The 16,004-nt window shown below is 42.7% G+C and overlaps 1 protein-coding gene across 1 annotated transcript in view; it reads left to right on the top strand.

Annotated features, from left to right (window-relative positions):
- Window positions 1-206: 206 nt before the first annotated feature.
- The window catches only part of SNTB1 (syntrophin beta 1), a 219,271-nt gene continuing 203,473 nt past the window's right edge, over window positions 207-16,004 (top strand). The window contains exon 1 of the mRNA XM_060116180.1: window positions 207-780. Coding sequence (XP_059972163.1) covers window positions 207-780 — 574 coding nt within the window. The remainder of the gene's footprint in view (window positions 781-16,004) is intronic.

Raw genomic sequence — 16,004 nt, 5'->3', positions numbered from 1 at the left:
GCTGCTCCACCCCGCCCAGGATCAGGCCAGGGGGAACCGGCCGCACCGCGGTTGCCAACTCGCGCAGGGCGCTTTGGCGAAGTCCCGGAGTGGAGTCCCGCGTCCCGCCTCCTCCCTGCGGGGCGCGCTCTCCTCGCTCCCCCCGCAACCCTTCCCCACTTTTCCCCCCTTTTGCAATCACATGGCATTTTAAGAATGCCGGAAAGATGGCGGTAGCGGCGGCGGCGGCAGCGGCGGCCGGGCCGGCCGGCGGGGGAGGCGGCCGAGCGCAGCGGAGCGGGCTGCTGGAAGTTTTGGTGCGGGATCGCTGGCACAAAGTTCTGGTGAACTTGAGCGAGGACGCCCTGGTTCTGAGCTGCGAGGAGGGCGCTGCGGCGTACAACGGCATCGGGACCGCCACCAATGGCTCGTTCTGCAGGGGCGCCGGCGCGGGGCACCCGGGCGCGGGCGGCGCGCAGCCCCCGGACTCGCCCGCCGGGGTCCGCAACGCCTTCACCGACCTGCCCGAGCAGGTGCCCGAGTCCATCTCGAACCAGAAGCGCGGCGTGAAGGTGCTGAAGCAGGAGCTGGGCGGGCTGGGCATCAGCATCAAGGGGGGCAAGGAGAACAAGATGCCCATCCTCATCAGCAAGATCTTCAAGGGGCTGGCGGCGGACCAAACGCAAGCCCTGTACGTAGGGGACGCCATCCTGTCCGTAAACGGGGCCGACCTGCGGGACGCCACCCACGACGAGGCGGTGCAAGCGCTGAAGCGCGCTGGCAAGGAAGTGCTGCTGGAAGGTGAGGGGTTAACGCCGGGCGGGCCGCTCGGGATGCGCAGCGCACGATCCCCACCCCCCACCCCGCAGCCGCATCCTCACAACCACCCGCGTGCTGTCACCCACCAGGGGGCCGCAGCGCGCGGCTGGCGGAGTTTTGACAACTTTTGCCCACCTGGGGGCAACTTGTTCCCTCCCTAGGGTCGTCCCAGGCGTTGACCCGTCAGGGGTGTAGGAAAGGGCGAGGCGAGCAGGGTTTCTTGAGCTCCTACTCTGCGCCGAGCAGCGGGTCGGAGGCGTATGATGTCTCATTTTTTATCCGCGCGAAATCCTTGTGTAGTGTAGGGGCTGGAAGTGAAACTGGCAACGAAGGGTACGCGCCCGCGTTCCGAAGCGAGCTCACTGAGTAATAGCAGCTCTGACAGTTTTCTGCTTTGGCACAGTTTTCTTCTCAGGAGCCTGGGCTGCCCAGCTAAAAAAAGGGTTGAATCTCAAAGGGGCCAGAGAGGGGTGGCAACGTGTGAATGCTAGAACTCCCACCACCCTTCCCGACTTCCCTCCTTTCAAATTGGAAACTGGGCTTCTGGCTCGGGAGCTGTGCCCAGGGCTGGGAAGTGAGGTGCAGCTTTATGCAAAAGTTCACTTCTGCTGCCAGGTGTTTGGCCGGTCCGTCTGGATTCCAGGTTGCTCCGGTGGAGGGCTGGTGAAGTGGTGTTTCTGCCTGCATCTTCCCCCGGTGTTTCCCCTCCATCTCCCCGGAGTGATGTGGAAACAACTTTGCATTTGTAAACAGTTTCCCCTGCGTGTGAGGTGTCTTAGAAACTACTCTCTTGAGATCTTATGTCCCCATCCTCCTAGTTACCGAATGTGAGCAGAATAGGTAGCACCGTTTTGTGCCCTTTTGTGACTGTGGGGCGTTACGTGGGGCAGAGGGCAGTGGTAAGGGGATGACGCATTCTCCTTTCCCACTACAGCTGCATTTTTCACTTGATGCCTGCCGCTCTGCCCCTTAGCTTGCTTTGTACATAGCTCTTTCAGCACTAATGTCATGGAAATATCTATTTATCCAGCTTTTCCCCGCTCTAGATTGAGTTATGTGGGGTCTTTGATTTAATTATGGGTCATCTCCCTTGAGCTCCATGACATGCTTGCTGAGTCAATGAATAAATGAACCCATGGCCATTGAAGCAATGTTTCAACTGAGACCTTGTAAACCAGGTGGTTGATTTAAGTCCTAAATTAAGCACTTAAGTCAATTTCCTGCTCATCAATTGTGGTGCTGGTGTGTGAAACCCAGAAAGTTCGAAGTTGGGAAACCAACTGTTCTCTGTAACAGCTGATGCAACTCTCTGGTACATGGCCCACCTCCTGGCCTAGAATACACGTTCCCCCCCCCCACCCCGTTATTTGTCTAGAGGGTTTGTGATGTCTTCATATTTAATTGCTACCTAGGATCCAGAAAGTGGAAGGCTATTTGCTTTGGCTTTATGGTTAACATAAGTAAACAAAAAAAGTTTTCTTGATTCAAGTGTGTGTCGGCTTCTGTGACAAGGGGCAGGTGGAATCTGGACCAAGTGTAGTTTGGACTATAAACGGCTGGACACCTGCTTGGCTTGTAATATTTACTGCAAAATATCAGGGGGCACAAAGGCAGGTCACTTCTATTTCGGGCACTGTCCTTCATTATGTCTCTTCTTTTCTTCTCAGTTTCACTTTAATGAATAGTGATTTAGCAAAGAAGTAAAACAAAACAAAACAAAACAAAAAAACTCTCTCACCCCAAAAGAGGAAGAAAATGTGACTCGCTACAGTTTAAAATAAACTTAGACAAAGAAAAAAAAGTCAAGCAGTTGCCTGACTTTATTGGTGCAGCAACTGAAAAGTGAGCTTTGTAAAAATCTCTGAAGGTAACATTCTTACAACGGATTGTTGTGTGTTCCAGGCAGGACCTCTAGGGGCAGACCTATGGGCTTCCTAGACACGACCCACCTGGGCTTTGGGCAGCAGTCTTATTCCAAGCCTGAGTTTTCAGAAATTGACTGCTATTAAGATAAGCAAGAAACCCTCTCCCCCCAAAACAGTGTCTCTTCTTCTGAGAGTATTGGTCCGAAATGAGGTGGGAATGATCATGTATCATCAAATCAAATAGCACACAACCTTTCTTTTGTAGCTTGGCCTAGTACAGGGATTCCCAGCTGAAGGGACTTTTCAGAACCACGGGAAGGACTTTTTAAAATCACCTATCAGGACTTCCCTGGCGGTCCAGTGGTTAAGACTTCGCCTTCCAATGCAGGGGGTGCAGGTTCAATCCCTGGTCCAGGAGCTAAGATCCCATATGCCTCACAGCCAAAAAACCAAAACAACTTCAATAAAGACTAAAAAAAAAAAAAAAAATCTTGAAAAAAATTTAATAATAAAATCACCTATCTACTTGCTACTACACTGAAATGCCATCTTGATTTCAGAATTTCTACATAGGAAAGTCTTTGCTGATGTAATCTAGTTGGACCAGAGGGCTAAGGGAGATGTATTAAAGATATATTTATATGGCATAAAATAAAATAATATAAATAAAATTTATATATTTTATATAATATAAATAAAATTATATGGCAGATATATTATATGGAGACTATTTTCATCCCTCAACCGCAGCCAATATGACCCCCATTATGCGACATGCGCCCCCTAGTGGAGACTGACTGCCTCTACTAATGGTACATCCTGTGAAATGAAACCCCGCCCAGCAAATTTCAATGCCAGCATTCTAGTCTTAGATTCTGCCACAGAAGATGTCAACCTCCCTGAGTTTCAGTGTTTTCTGAAAAATGAGAATAAAGAAATGCTTACTTACTGGGCCGCTGTATGGACGAGCACTCTGAGAATTTAAAAAGGCCGGAAGGGGGGTGGGCGGGACAGAATGTATCAAATGCCTGCTGTGATTATTTTTACAACTCACATGAAGATGAAATTGCCCCTTCTAAGGGACACAGCTTTCCCATTCCTTTGCTAGAGTTTATATTTTTAAATTTTTATTTTATTTTTGTTGTTGTTGTTGTTTTTGTACTATAGAACTGTAATGTTAGGAGACCTTTGCTCTGGGAAAAGAGAATCACAGCAACAGCTAACATCTGTTGAGCACTTAATATGGGCCAGGTTTTACTTACATTTGTTCGTGTACACTTCTGGTAACCCCATGAGGTTAGTGCTACTGTTGCTCATTTTACTGATGGGAAACTAAAGTTTACAGACTTTACAAGTTTCAAGTTTACAGGTTATTTGCATAAACTACCAGAGCTAGAAGGCATCCAGATCTATCAGACTTAAAAGCTCATACTTAAAACCTCGAGGTGAAATTGATACTCTGAGCTTCTGCTTCAACTGCGTGCTTGAATCACTTGAAGCTTCATCAGTGATTGGGCTCAAGATGTCCTTCCCCACTCCTCGAATGTGCTGACATGCTTGGGAGAGCCTTGAGCAGGAATCAGCAATTGTGTGGACCACTCAAAAGGGAGAGACAGGAAAGAGGATTGAGTCTCAAAGCCCTAATCACCAAGTGTCTGGCTATCAAGAGGGAGCTGCTGCGATATGGCCCAAATTTACAAGGAGACCGAGCCTCCATCATTGAACACATGGCAGGCAAAGTGACTCAATTGCAATTCAGACTTAAAGAGTGAATAAACTATGCCAGTTAAGTCAGTGTTAAACCAAACGTGCATCAAAGTTAAGATCAGAAATCTTCACACTGTGAACTCATTTCCCATTTTAGGGAGGTGGGAACAGGGACCCTGCATTCAGCCATGCAGATATTCAACCTCATAACTCCAGGGGTGCACCCTCTGGAGCTGGGCAGGGCATACCTGCATAAACGTCTTTGGCAGCTTTGGGTACAGAAGGGGGGATGGGGAAGAGGTTTTTTCCCTTATATTAATAGTAAAATCATAATTTGGACTATATCAACCTTTTTGTAACTGAAGCGACCCTAAAATTGGTTTCTTCAGAACTTTGTTGAGATCAAGGAGTGCAGAATGTTCCGGAAGTGGAGGTGAGGGGTGGACAGAATTATCCTTGGGTACAAAGGTCACTTATGGAACTGGACTAGAAAAAATGGAAACGCAAAGGAGAAAGTCAGAGACAGTTGTTGGCATTAACCTTCTCCATCAAAGTTCCTCCCTCAGTACCGCTCCCAGGAATGCTTGTCTGTTGAGATCATCTAAAATGTCACTTTCATAACCACTTTCTCCAGTGGTGGAAGGAGGGATGTTGGGGCAGGGAGATGGCAGGGTACAAGGGAAGGGAAGGGATTTCGCTGTCATACAATCTCAGGGTTGGATGAGAATTTGAAGTTTAAAGAATATTAATTTATTTAGGATGTACAGATTCTTAAAGAATACCCAAGAACCCTGGAATTAGGATCTTGAAACTTGAGTTATCTTTTAACTAATAATTATACTTTTTGCAATATACTTTGTTTCTTTGGACCTTAATTCTCTTCATTGGAAAGCTAGAAGCTGGGGTCAGCCATCTCTAAACCTTATTTCACTTCATATCTTATCAATTCAGACCCAACACACTTTTATTAACAAATCTTTCTAACACCCCTTTTATTATCATGAAATGAATTTCATAAATATAACCTAACTCCAATTTAAATTTAAAATCAAAATAATGCCCTATTATTTTACTATTATTAACATTAAAAAATGAAGAAATGAAGTGAATTATAAAAAATATGTTTCAATAGATAACTGCATGGTACAACTACACCAGAGGTCATAATGAAGGAGGTAGATGCTAGGACTTGTATGTAAAATTACTATCGCTGCATAACTACAAATGAAGATGGGTAGGGGTATGTAGTATCACTTGGGATCTGGAAAAATCTTGCACTGTGAAGGACTGGCTCAGATGTTGCAGGGTGTCTTGGATCCCTGGCGGCTATCACTAAATGCTAGTCACATGCCAGCATGACCCACCTTGACCTCTAAAATGCCTCCATAAATTTATGAACTGCTATTGGGGAAGGGCAAGAACCAACCTCTTAAGAACCAGTGTTCTGTAAGAATGCTAATTCTACTTTACCACTTTATAATGCCTAACCTTTTGTAAACTCTTTTTACACGTGTGATAGTAGCTAACACTTATATAATATTTACCTTGTACCAGATGCTGTTCTTAGCACTTTACGTGGACTAAATCAGTGGAATCTCACAATAACCTGATGCTATCAGTATGTCTATTTTACAGATGAGAAAACTGAGGCACAGATCAATTAAGCCACTTGCCAAAGAAACACAGTGAATAAATGCTGAGGCTGAGATTTAAGCACAAGCCTTAAAGCTTTTAATCCTCATGAACAGCTGTATTAAACAAGCGGACTAGGGATGTTTATCCTCAACTTGTTGATTAGGAAAGTGAAGCTCCAAGAGGTGGAATGATTTGTCGTTATGAGGTCTTTCTTCTACCTTCTTGTTTGAAATATTCGTTTTCTACTATGGCTGTAACAAATAACTAGAAACCCTGGTAAATTAAAACACAAATTTACTATCTTACAGTCTGTTAAAGTCTGAAGCCTGACGCAGATCTCACTGAGCTAAAATCAACGTATCTGCAGGGCTGCATTCCTTTCTGGAGGCTCTTTTCCAGAAGCTTCTAGAGACCACTCTCATGCCTTGACTCATGGCTCCCTTCCATTAAGCCTGGGGTAGCAGTTTGAGTCCTTCTCACCTCTGATCACTCCAACCTCTATTATACCTCCTTCTTGCATTTTAAAGGCCCCTTGTGATTACATTGGTCACATCCAGATAATCCAGGATAATCTCCCCATTTAAAGTTAATGTTTAGCAAGCTTAATTCAATTTGCAACCCTAATTCCCCTTTGCCATGTAAGGTAACATATTCACAGGATCTGGAGACTAGGCATCTTCTTTTCAGGGGGTGGTGGGGAGGGATAATTTTTCTGCTACCACATCTGGTTTGCTGAAGTCATAATGGTGCAGAGTTCCCAGGTAGGACTTCATGAATACACTGAATCACAGTAAAGCATCACTTCCTGTCTCATTGCAAAGGAGTGCTTCATTCCTTCATTTATTTATGCCTCTAACGAGTTATTTATTCCGTGTCTTCTATGTGCCACACCCCACTAGGGAATTGCCCTCAAGAAGCAACATTGGAGTGACAGACACAGATCAGCACCGGATCAGCACCATGCAGGCAACTACAGGATGGAGTGAAAAGGGCAACATACAGAGTTTTATGGGATGCTGTGGTCTCCCATGGGAAGAGCAGCTGAGCCCCTCTAGGGCTAGGGAAGGCAGATGCCTCAGGGCAGCCTAAAAAAGAGCTTGGCCATCAGCTGTAGCCCAGTGTGGCTGAGCGGGTAGAATGTGACCTTCAGACCTTGATGAGGGCCAAGAGTGAAAAAAGACCAGAGAATTGAGCAGGGCGCAAGGCTGGTAAGCCTTGTTACAGAGTTGGATTTCATTCTGAGGGTGAAGCGTTTTAGGCAGGGAAATGTCACGCTCGGTTTCACATTTCAAGCTTGCTCTCTAGGGCGATGCTTCTAGCATGAGGTTGGCAGGGCTTTAGTGAAATGGCTGGCTCCCTGTTTCCACCCAGCTACCCTGGGACATGGCTACTTGACCCTGAATTATACTTGGGGGCAACTCTATGAGTAAGGCTTAGGTTTGTAAAGGGGCTTTACTCACATTCTGATTTCGTCACCAGGTCACCCCTTCGTGGATGCTTGGACAGGTGTTACAATCTGCCTTTTGCACAGGAGGGTTAGGTGACTGGTCCCAGGTTACCTGTCAATGACAGAGCTGGAAATCAGATTATCTAACACCCCATCGGCTCTTCTGCAGCGCACTACACAAACTCAAGACATCGTGTGGGGACCAAAAGAAGTCTCAGAGGAATAAGCCTTGGCCTCTGATTTTGGGAGCCTTACAGTAATTAGAGAGGTAGGGTATTTGAGGCTGATTGTGAAGTACTTGAGATTAGTAAGACAAATAGGGTGATTTTGACCCCAGCATATATAGCATAGTGCCTGGCAGACATCAGGCTGTTAAAATGTGTTAGAAAAGGAAAAAATGGAAGGACAGATGGAAGGAAGGAAGGAAGGAAGGGAGGGAGGGAGGGAGAGAAGAAATTGGGGGATTTAGCAATGACCCTTTTTTTATGACTCCCATCCTCCAGCACTCCTGCTGTTGGACTATGGTGATAAACATTTGGCATCTGATAATGAAAACTATACCTTTTCCTGTAGAGAAGAGGGATAAAGAAGGGACTTTATAAACCTAGGAAGGACTTACTTAACGTAGACCAGTCTTGAAAGACAGCTGACAAAAGAGGAGCCAGGCATGATTTTAAAAGTGATCCGAAAATGTAATTAATTATCCTTTTCGTGTTATATTTATAACCGCTTTGCCTTTGCCCCACTGTGGCACAGGGACCTACACATCTGAATAAGTAAGAATGCTTTCTACCCAAGGAGATGAAAACTCTCTGCTTAGATATTTTAATTGTTTCTTTTTTAAGCTTATGTATCAGCCTGAGAATTCAGACCATGTTCCTTAAGTGAAGCTGATCGGAATGGTCCTTCAATTCCTTCTTTCTGCTGGGGTAGGGGATGTTCTTGTTCAGTGGTGCATTTTAGCCGTCACCCCATGAAGTATGTATAAAAATAACTCACTGCACATGGCTCCACACTTGTGAAAGACATCTAACCAAAGCTACCAGTGTTCTGTTTGGCAAAGGGAAATTATTCTCTGGCAGCTAGTAGCCTACTAAGAATTCTACTTCAGATCATGCATTTCAGAGCAGTTAATGTTAAAGAAAAGCTAGAATTTCCCCCCGTGTTTATAACAAGTGTTTTACGTACCAAACCTCATTACCCACTTCACTGGCTTTGATCTATAATAATGCTTGCCTTTAGCTCTGGCCTGCAGAGTGAGACTTAAGAGAAAATATATAATGTGCACCACAAAGTAAATATCCTAACAGACCCACACAAATGAGCTGCATTCCCAGAGCAGAATAGACAAGATGGACAGGTTCATGATTAATAATGATTATCATGGATCTTAAAAGGATGATCCGTACTTTATCTCAGTACTTTTAAAAACTGTGCCTCCCTGTGGACTGAAGCATCGTTCTTAGCATGTTCATAAATGTGGGAGGCTCTGTCTAAAATTTAACGGGTTGCTGAGGATGACTGCAATTGACATGTCCCATTTGTTTGCATTGCTGTTCAAACTGCTCTTGTGTCTTCCTTTCGCAATTTTGTTTTTTTTTCAAAGTGGTAAAAGACAATGGTTCAGAGAGTGGGCCTTGGATTTATTTTGTCTGGGCTTGAATTTGCAAGCTACCTCTTTCTCCCTGTGTGATCTTGTGCAAGTACTTAATTACAAGCTTCAATTTCTTAATCAGTGGGTTCATTGTAAGGTGTAGAGTGATTATGTATGTAAAGTGGTTAGTTCATTGCCTGCAACGTAGTCTGCACTAAATAATTACTAATTGTGTAATATGTCAGGTCTCATGCTTATCTAAGTATTATTTTTGGATAGAGGGTTCAATCCTCTAAGTTAAATGAAGGGTTCAATCATATGTTCTATAAAGCCTTTTAGGGGGCACAAGGGACAGCTTGGGATTTGCCATGTTAGGGAACCAAATGATGTAAGTGATGGCTTAGGAGAGTTCGTTTGCCTTGCAGGGGTGAATTATGATCCCACAAGGGTGTATTTCACTGATGATTTTTAGTCGCATCAGATGCTTTCCATCAACCAAACCACAGCATAGGGTGCTGTGGCTTTTAGTGGGCAAATGTGAACTGTGTCTTAAAATGCTGATATGCAGGAACATGCAGAAGAGTGTTTTGTGAAGGAACAGTAGGCAAGTAGGGATTTAACCTACACAGCAAAATTCAAAACTCTTTAAAATTTTTTCTAGTGATTATAGGAATGTGGAGATCTTATTAACCCAAAGAAACCCAAATGTTTCTTTTACAAAAAATGTAAAATATTTATATAATCATTACTAAGTCAGAAATATACTTTAGTTTTTTATTCTATTATTTAGTACTGTGTTTCATGGTCTCCAAGAGACCATCCAGTGGAAGATATATCATTGTTTATGTACACTTAAGAAATAAAAAAACTGTCTAAGATGGGAAGTCTGATAGATTACCTGCATAAAGTTGGGACACCAAAGCACTATGCCTTCAATGCAGGAATAAATGAAAAATAAACCCATCACACAAAAAGGGACAATGAAGGCACTCATTTCAAATTTGGTACTGGTAGAAGGAAGGAAGAATATATCTCCAATAATTTTGAATTGAAAGTTGGTTCTAATAAATATTTAGGTCTGAATATACAATGTCAGTGTGAGTTTTAAAAAGTACTTAGGCAGATAATCTAATCTAAAGTGTTTTCAGATAGAGAGGGCCCCCCGATGAATGATAGGAGAAATTATCAATACTCTGCAAGAACTTGGTTTCCATCCATACCTTCAGAGATTTTAAGGCCCATCCCCCAATTCAGAGATGATAAAATATGAAAAGAAACGGGCAGTTTGAATTGATGAGGTATGGTGTAAAATTGTTACACAACTATTTATTAAAATAATTTTCCTTTTAATGTTTGTAAGGTGGCACCTTGTTGGTAGATTGAAGCAAAAATCTGTAGAGGGATGAGATGAAATTCCTGTTCTAAAATAGAACAGCCCAGAGGGGAGACAGGTGTAGAGTAATAAACTACATTTGTGTAAATTACAATAAGTTCTATAATAATAATAATAATAAATTATAAAGGAGTAGATGTTGTAACAGAACTTATGGAATATCTGAAGGTACAAAGGATGTATGAAGTGGAACGGAATGCTTCACAGAAAAGGTGACTTGAAAGTAGGATTACATAAGCAAAGTGAAATTTAAAATATAGGTAATTACATGGCTATCTGGGGCCCTGCATTTCAAATACTTTCATCTGAAACATCCTTCATCTGCAATGAAAATCAAGGTTAATGATTTTTCTTTTTTGCTTGCGATATCCATATACCGTCCTCTGTTCTCTACTTCATTTTTAGAATTTGTCTAAATCAAAATACTACATGCTTATAGCATTCCTTCGCCTACCCTCCCCCATATCTTCTCTCCTGTTCCCCAGAATATTAGAATAGATAGCAGTATAGACATATTATTTAGAATATTCTAATAGCAGTATGGGCATATTATTTAGAACACCCTAATAGCAGTATGGGCATATGATTTAGAATACTGGAATACTTTTTTTTACATACTAGAATATATATTCTAATATTCTGAATAATATGCCTATTACTGCTATTTCTTGATATATCAGATTTAGCCATTATTGACTAAATCAGTCTCTGATTATAAAATTATGATGATGTCAGTATTGCTCCATTTTCCAGCCAAGTAATACTCTATGATCAGGTCTTTTGCAGTTACTAACAGCTTTTCTTTTTTTTCCATTTGCTTAGTTTTCTTATGCCTAGCTCAATTTTTTTTTCCCAAATGCAGCACTAATGTATCAAATTTCTAGCAATAATTTTTTTTCAGATTTTCACACATATCAAATAATCCACCCATTCTGTTTATTTTTCTCCTGGAGCCCTGCCACTCTGGACTGGTTCTGTCTTGGCCTGGTGTGTGGCCATCTTCCTCAGGTTGTCCTTGGCTTTTGCCTGTGTCTGTTTTCCTGGATCTACTATCACCTTCATTTTTTGTTTACTCCCTAGTTTTGCTAGAGCACATTCTTTTTTTTTAGCGGTACGCGGCCCTCTCACTGTTGCGGCTCCTCCCATTGCAGAGCACAGGCTCCGGACGCGCAGGCTCAGCAGCCATGGCTCACGGGCCCAGCCGCTCCGCGGCATGTGGGATCCTCCCGGACCGGGGCACGAACCAGTGTCCCCTGCATCGGCAGGCGTACTCTCAACCACTGCGTCACCAGGGAAGCCCCTTACTGGAAACTTTTAATACTTCTTTTTACCTCTGATATTCTCAGTTGTATAGAGTGCCTTGTCTTGGTGTGAGGCTTTTGGTAATCAATTTTCCAAGCACTTAATGGACAGCAGTAGGCTGAAGCCATATTTCCCAAACTCTGTGCCAAGATACCCTAGGGTGCCCCAGTGAACTCACAAGGGTACCATGGAATATTTTAAAGTTTCAAGGAAAACAGCAACATCTCTTGTATACCAGGCAAACTATTAAAGGGAGTTTCAACATTAGATTGCTGTGTTCCTTCAATAATGTGAATATCTTTGCAAAGCCGGGTTTTCTGCAATTACTGGGATAAGAAATTAAATTAAATTAAAAATAACAAGTACCACATGAAATGAAGGTGGCAGTATCCATATGATTCCAAAGTTTTAGAAGTTGTATAGTGCCCAACAAATGTTCAGTTTTTAGGACTTAAAGATGTACTATGTTGTTTGGACTTAACTACTTAATAAATTGAATTGGTAGGTGTTTCTTTGGGCCTATGAGTGTCATGAAAAAAAATAACTAAGACATTTAGGGTGCCATTTACTGAGTAGATTGGGGCCTGTGGTCCAAAGGCTCTTACACTTCAGTTCTGGAACATTTTTCTTGTATTATTTATTTGACAGTTCTTCTCCTTTGCCATTTTTGCTCTCTGTGTGTGGAAATCTTATAGCTGGATGTTGGACCCTCTGTATGGACACGCTAAGAAACTAATTTTTGTTGTTATCTTTTTTTTTCCCTCCAGTTGTCCTTCTCTTTCATGTTTGTTCATTTTCATGAACAATTACTAGATTTGTATCTACAACTCTTGTATTGAATCTTTAAAAAATTTTATCTGTTCTAAGTTCCAGAACATTCTCTTGGTCTCATTGTTCATTCTTTTTTTATAGCATTCTCTTGTTTTGTGGATACAATATCTTTGCTGCTCTCTAAGAACCCATGGATAATAGTTTCCTGAAGACTTTTTTTGCACTAATATTGGCTCAGATGTGTCGATGGACCTTTCTGTCCACTTAATTTTTCAGTGTGTTTAGGCATATCTGATAGTGTCACATATTCTGAGATTTGTTCCATTTTTGTGTTCCCCGAGAGGCAGAACCTGATAAGAGTATCTCAGTGTAAGAAGTTTATTTGGGATAGAATCACAGAAAACACTGGTAGTAGAGTGGGAATGTAAGACGGTGATTGGAACAGACCCATAAAGACCCCACCGTGAGCCGCTAAGCCACTCCGGAATGCATCAGATCCTAACGGAGGGGTGAGGAAGGGGGTGAAACTTATTCACCAACTCGCCATCATCATTTCGTTAAGGTTGACTGCTGAGGGTATTACCTCTCTGATACTCTTGCTGGCATCTCTGTAGGGGTCACAAGTGCCAAAAAGATGCCCTCCAGGCAGAGAACTGCAGGTATTCACTCTAAGCAGCCTTCTCTGCATGTAACATTGACTGCAGAGGAGACATGATATGCTAACTTGGGCTTCGTCAGAACCTCATTTCCTGATTTAAAAGTGTTCAGAGGAAATCGTGATGGAAGATGTACTGTGCTCAGACCCATTTCTGTCCCAAAATCTTTTGTAAAGGCTGGTTCAGACACAATCAAGATTGAGTATATTATCCTCGGGAAGACTTGTAAGGCAAAATTTTGCCCACCTTTACCTGATTTTTAATTTCTTTGAGTGTGTGGTTAGCAGAGAGGCTGGCAGTTCCACTTAGTTGATTGCACGGTCCCTGCAAGTAGGCTATGCACAAGTTAGATTCATTGAACCAAAGGGGAACATTGTATTTCTCAGCCTCAGTGCTATTGACATTTTGGACTAGATAATTCTTTGTTGGGGAGCAGGGTCTGTCTTCTGTGATGTAGGATGTTTAGCAGCATCCCTGGCCTCTACCCACTAGATGCAAGTAGCATCCTCTGCCCCTACTTATAATAACAAAAAATGTCCCCAGACACTGCCAAATATGTCATGGAGGGCAAATAGCCCCTGGTTGAGAGGCACTGGTGTACAGCCTATAGTACCGGTTCTCAGACTTGGCCATGCATTAGAGACACCTAGGAAGCTTTAAAAAACCTCGTGACTGGATCCCTCCCTAAGGGATCCTAATTTTAATTAGTCAGGGATTTATTCTGGGTATTAGTCTGTTTACAGGCTCCCCAGGTGATTCTAATGTACCTTCAGGGCTGAGAACCACTGGCCAAAACTATCTGCTCATTAACTGTAAAGTAGTGAAACAGAGTCTAAGACAATCAGGAGTGGTGGGGCCCATGGTGGACTGGGTTAATCCAATGCCATCGTAAGGTGGGCAACTTCGGCCCTTATCGCCATGTGGAAGAGATCTCTTTTCTGTTTTGTCTCTGGAACTTGCGATTTTCCTTTATTGATGCTTTGGAGTGCCCAAAATACATTAACAGCAAGCCCCTCTTTTGATAATACTATTCCTGCTACAGGGACAAAGGAACTATTGAGTCTCAGAGGGACAGTTACAAGTGTAGATGAGGCATGAGCAGAGTGGACAAACTAGCGTTCTGACCTTGATCAATAGCCTCACCTGTCTAGAACTCAGTTTCCTCATGGCTAACGTGGGGATAACAATAGTCCTTTCTTTATGGGGCTGCTATGAGAATGGAAAGGGTGAATACAGAACTTAGTACAGTATCTAGTACTGTGCATTGTGTCAAAGTATCAAAGTGTGTTGGTTACTACTATGATATATTTGTCTTCCTGCCTAGATTATATGATCATAAGAGAAGGGATCAGGCCTTCTCTACTTTAAGAACTTCAATGAACTGAGCAGAATTGGCTCATTGGTAGTTGTCTGTTGGTCATTAGCCATGGCCCTAAAACAGCAGGATTTGGGAAAAACTAAGAAACAAGCGGCTTCGTTTTGTAAGATTTACAGATGGTTAAATAATGTACGTGGTGTCGGATCAACCATTATTTAGCAATGTCTCCATGTCGTAGGTCTTTATCAACACCTGGTTGAAAGAGGGGCCTAACTTAACAAAACCAGATGCTCTGGCCCAATCCTCCTATCACCTGGAAAATAGAATTTTGAAATGGATTTGCTGGTTTTCATATATTTTGAACACTTCAATTTTTACGTGGGTACATTTTATTTTGAATTATACCTCATGTCCCAGAATCATTATTTCTCATTTTGCCAGAAAATGTACTCTCCACAAATTTATCTTTGCCTCAATAATTATGAAATGACAGGAGACTGTATTTCCAGTATGGTATGTTTATCAATCTGTATTTATCATGAAAAAAATGAATATAACTTTATAACTGTTCCAAGTACTGAATTAAGTTGTCTATCCTTTGAAAACATCCATAAGGCCTGGAAGGATGATCTGAAAGAAGAAACGTTTTAAAGAATGAATCTCAGCCACTGATTTGTAAAATTCCGTTCTCAACTGCTTAATTTTTTTATATATGTTCATATTTATATATGTGTGGGCATGTAATGTAAAATATGCGCATAAAATATATTTGGGGAAAATGGGAAGTTTCCCTGATATAGTTGTAGAGAAAGAACATACCTAGAAAACACACATGACACTATATGACAGCTTTGCTAAATGAGTGTTGTAGACAGTAAGTGCTACACACATAATGAGGGAGGAATCCTGAAAGCTGGGGACAGTAAGGAATGCTTTTACAGCGCCAAAGCCTGAAGTGGACACACAATGGTTCATTCTTGTCTGCCACTGCGTCCTTCCACGCTGTGTAAAAGCAGCGTGCTTGCTTGCAGAGCAGCCTTCATCTGTCTCCTCATCAGCCCCCTCCCCTGAGGCTGGAATAGTTAGACTTTGCGGGGCCGGTCCCAGGTCTTGGGAGCCTCCCACTTCCCAGATTCTCTCTGTCAGGTTTCATATCCAGACTGGTCTCCTTCATCTTTGGCTTTCCTCTCCAGTCTTTCTAATACATTTACAGATTCCACCCCTTGTTATAAGTTAAGTATGTCCCCTGTAAATTCTTGTGTTGAGGTTCTATCCCTGACGTGTGGAAATGGGCTCCTTGCAGATGCAGTTAGTTAAGATGAGGTCATACTGGAACAAGGTGGGCCCTGACTTGTATCCTCATGCAAAGGGGAAATTTGGACATGGACACACACACACACACACACACACACACACACACATATACAATACCATGTGAACATGAAGGCACAGATTGGGGTGATGTTTCTACAAGCCAAGAAACTCCAAAGATTGTTAGCATGGAACTGATTCTCCCTC

This window comes from Mesoplodon densirostris, chromosome 13 (assembly GCF_025265405.1).
Source record: "Mesoplodon densirostris isolate mMesDen1 chromosome 13, mMesDen1 primary haplotype, whole genome shotgun sequence".
In the NCBI taxonomy this organism is placed as follows: Eukaryota; Metazoa; Chordata; class Mammalia; order Artiodactyla; family Ziphiidae; genus Mesoplodon; species Mesoplodon densirostris.
The sequence above is the reverse complement of the archived record's forward strand: the minus strand, read 5'-3'. Positions and strand labels throughout refer to the sequence as shown.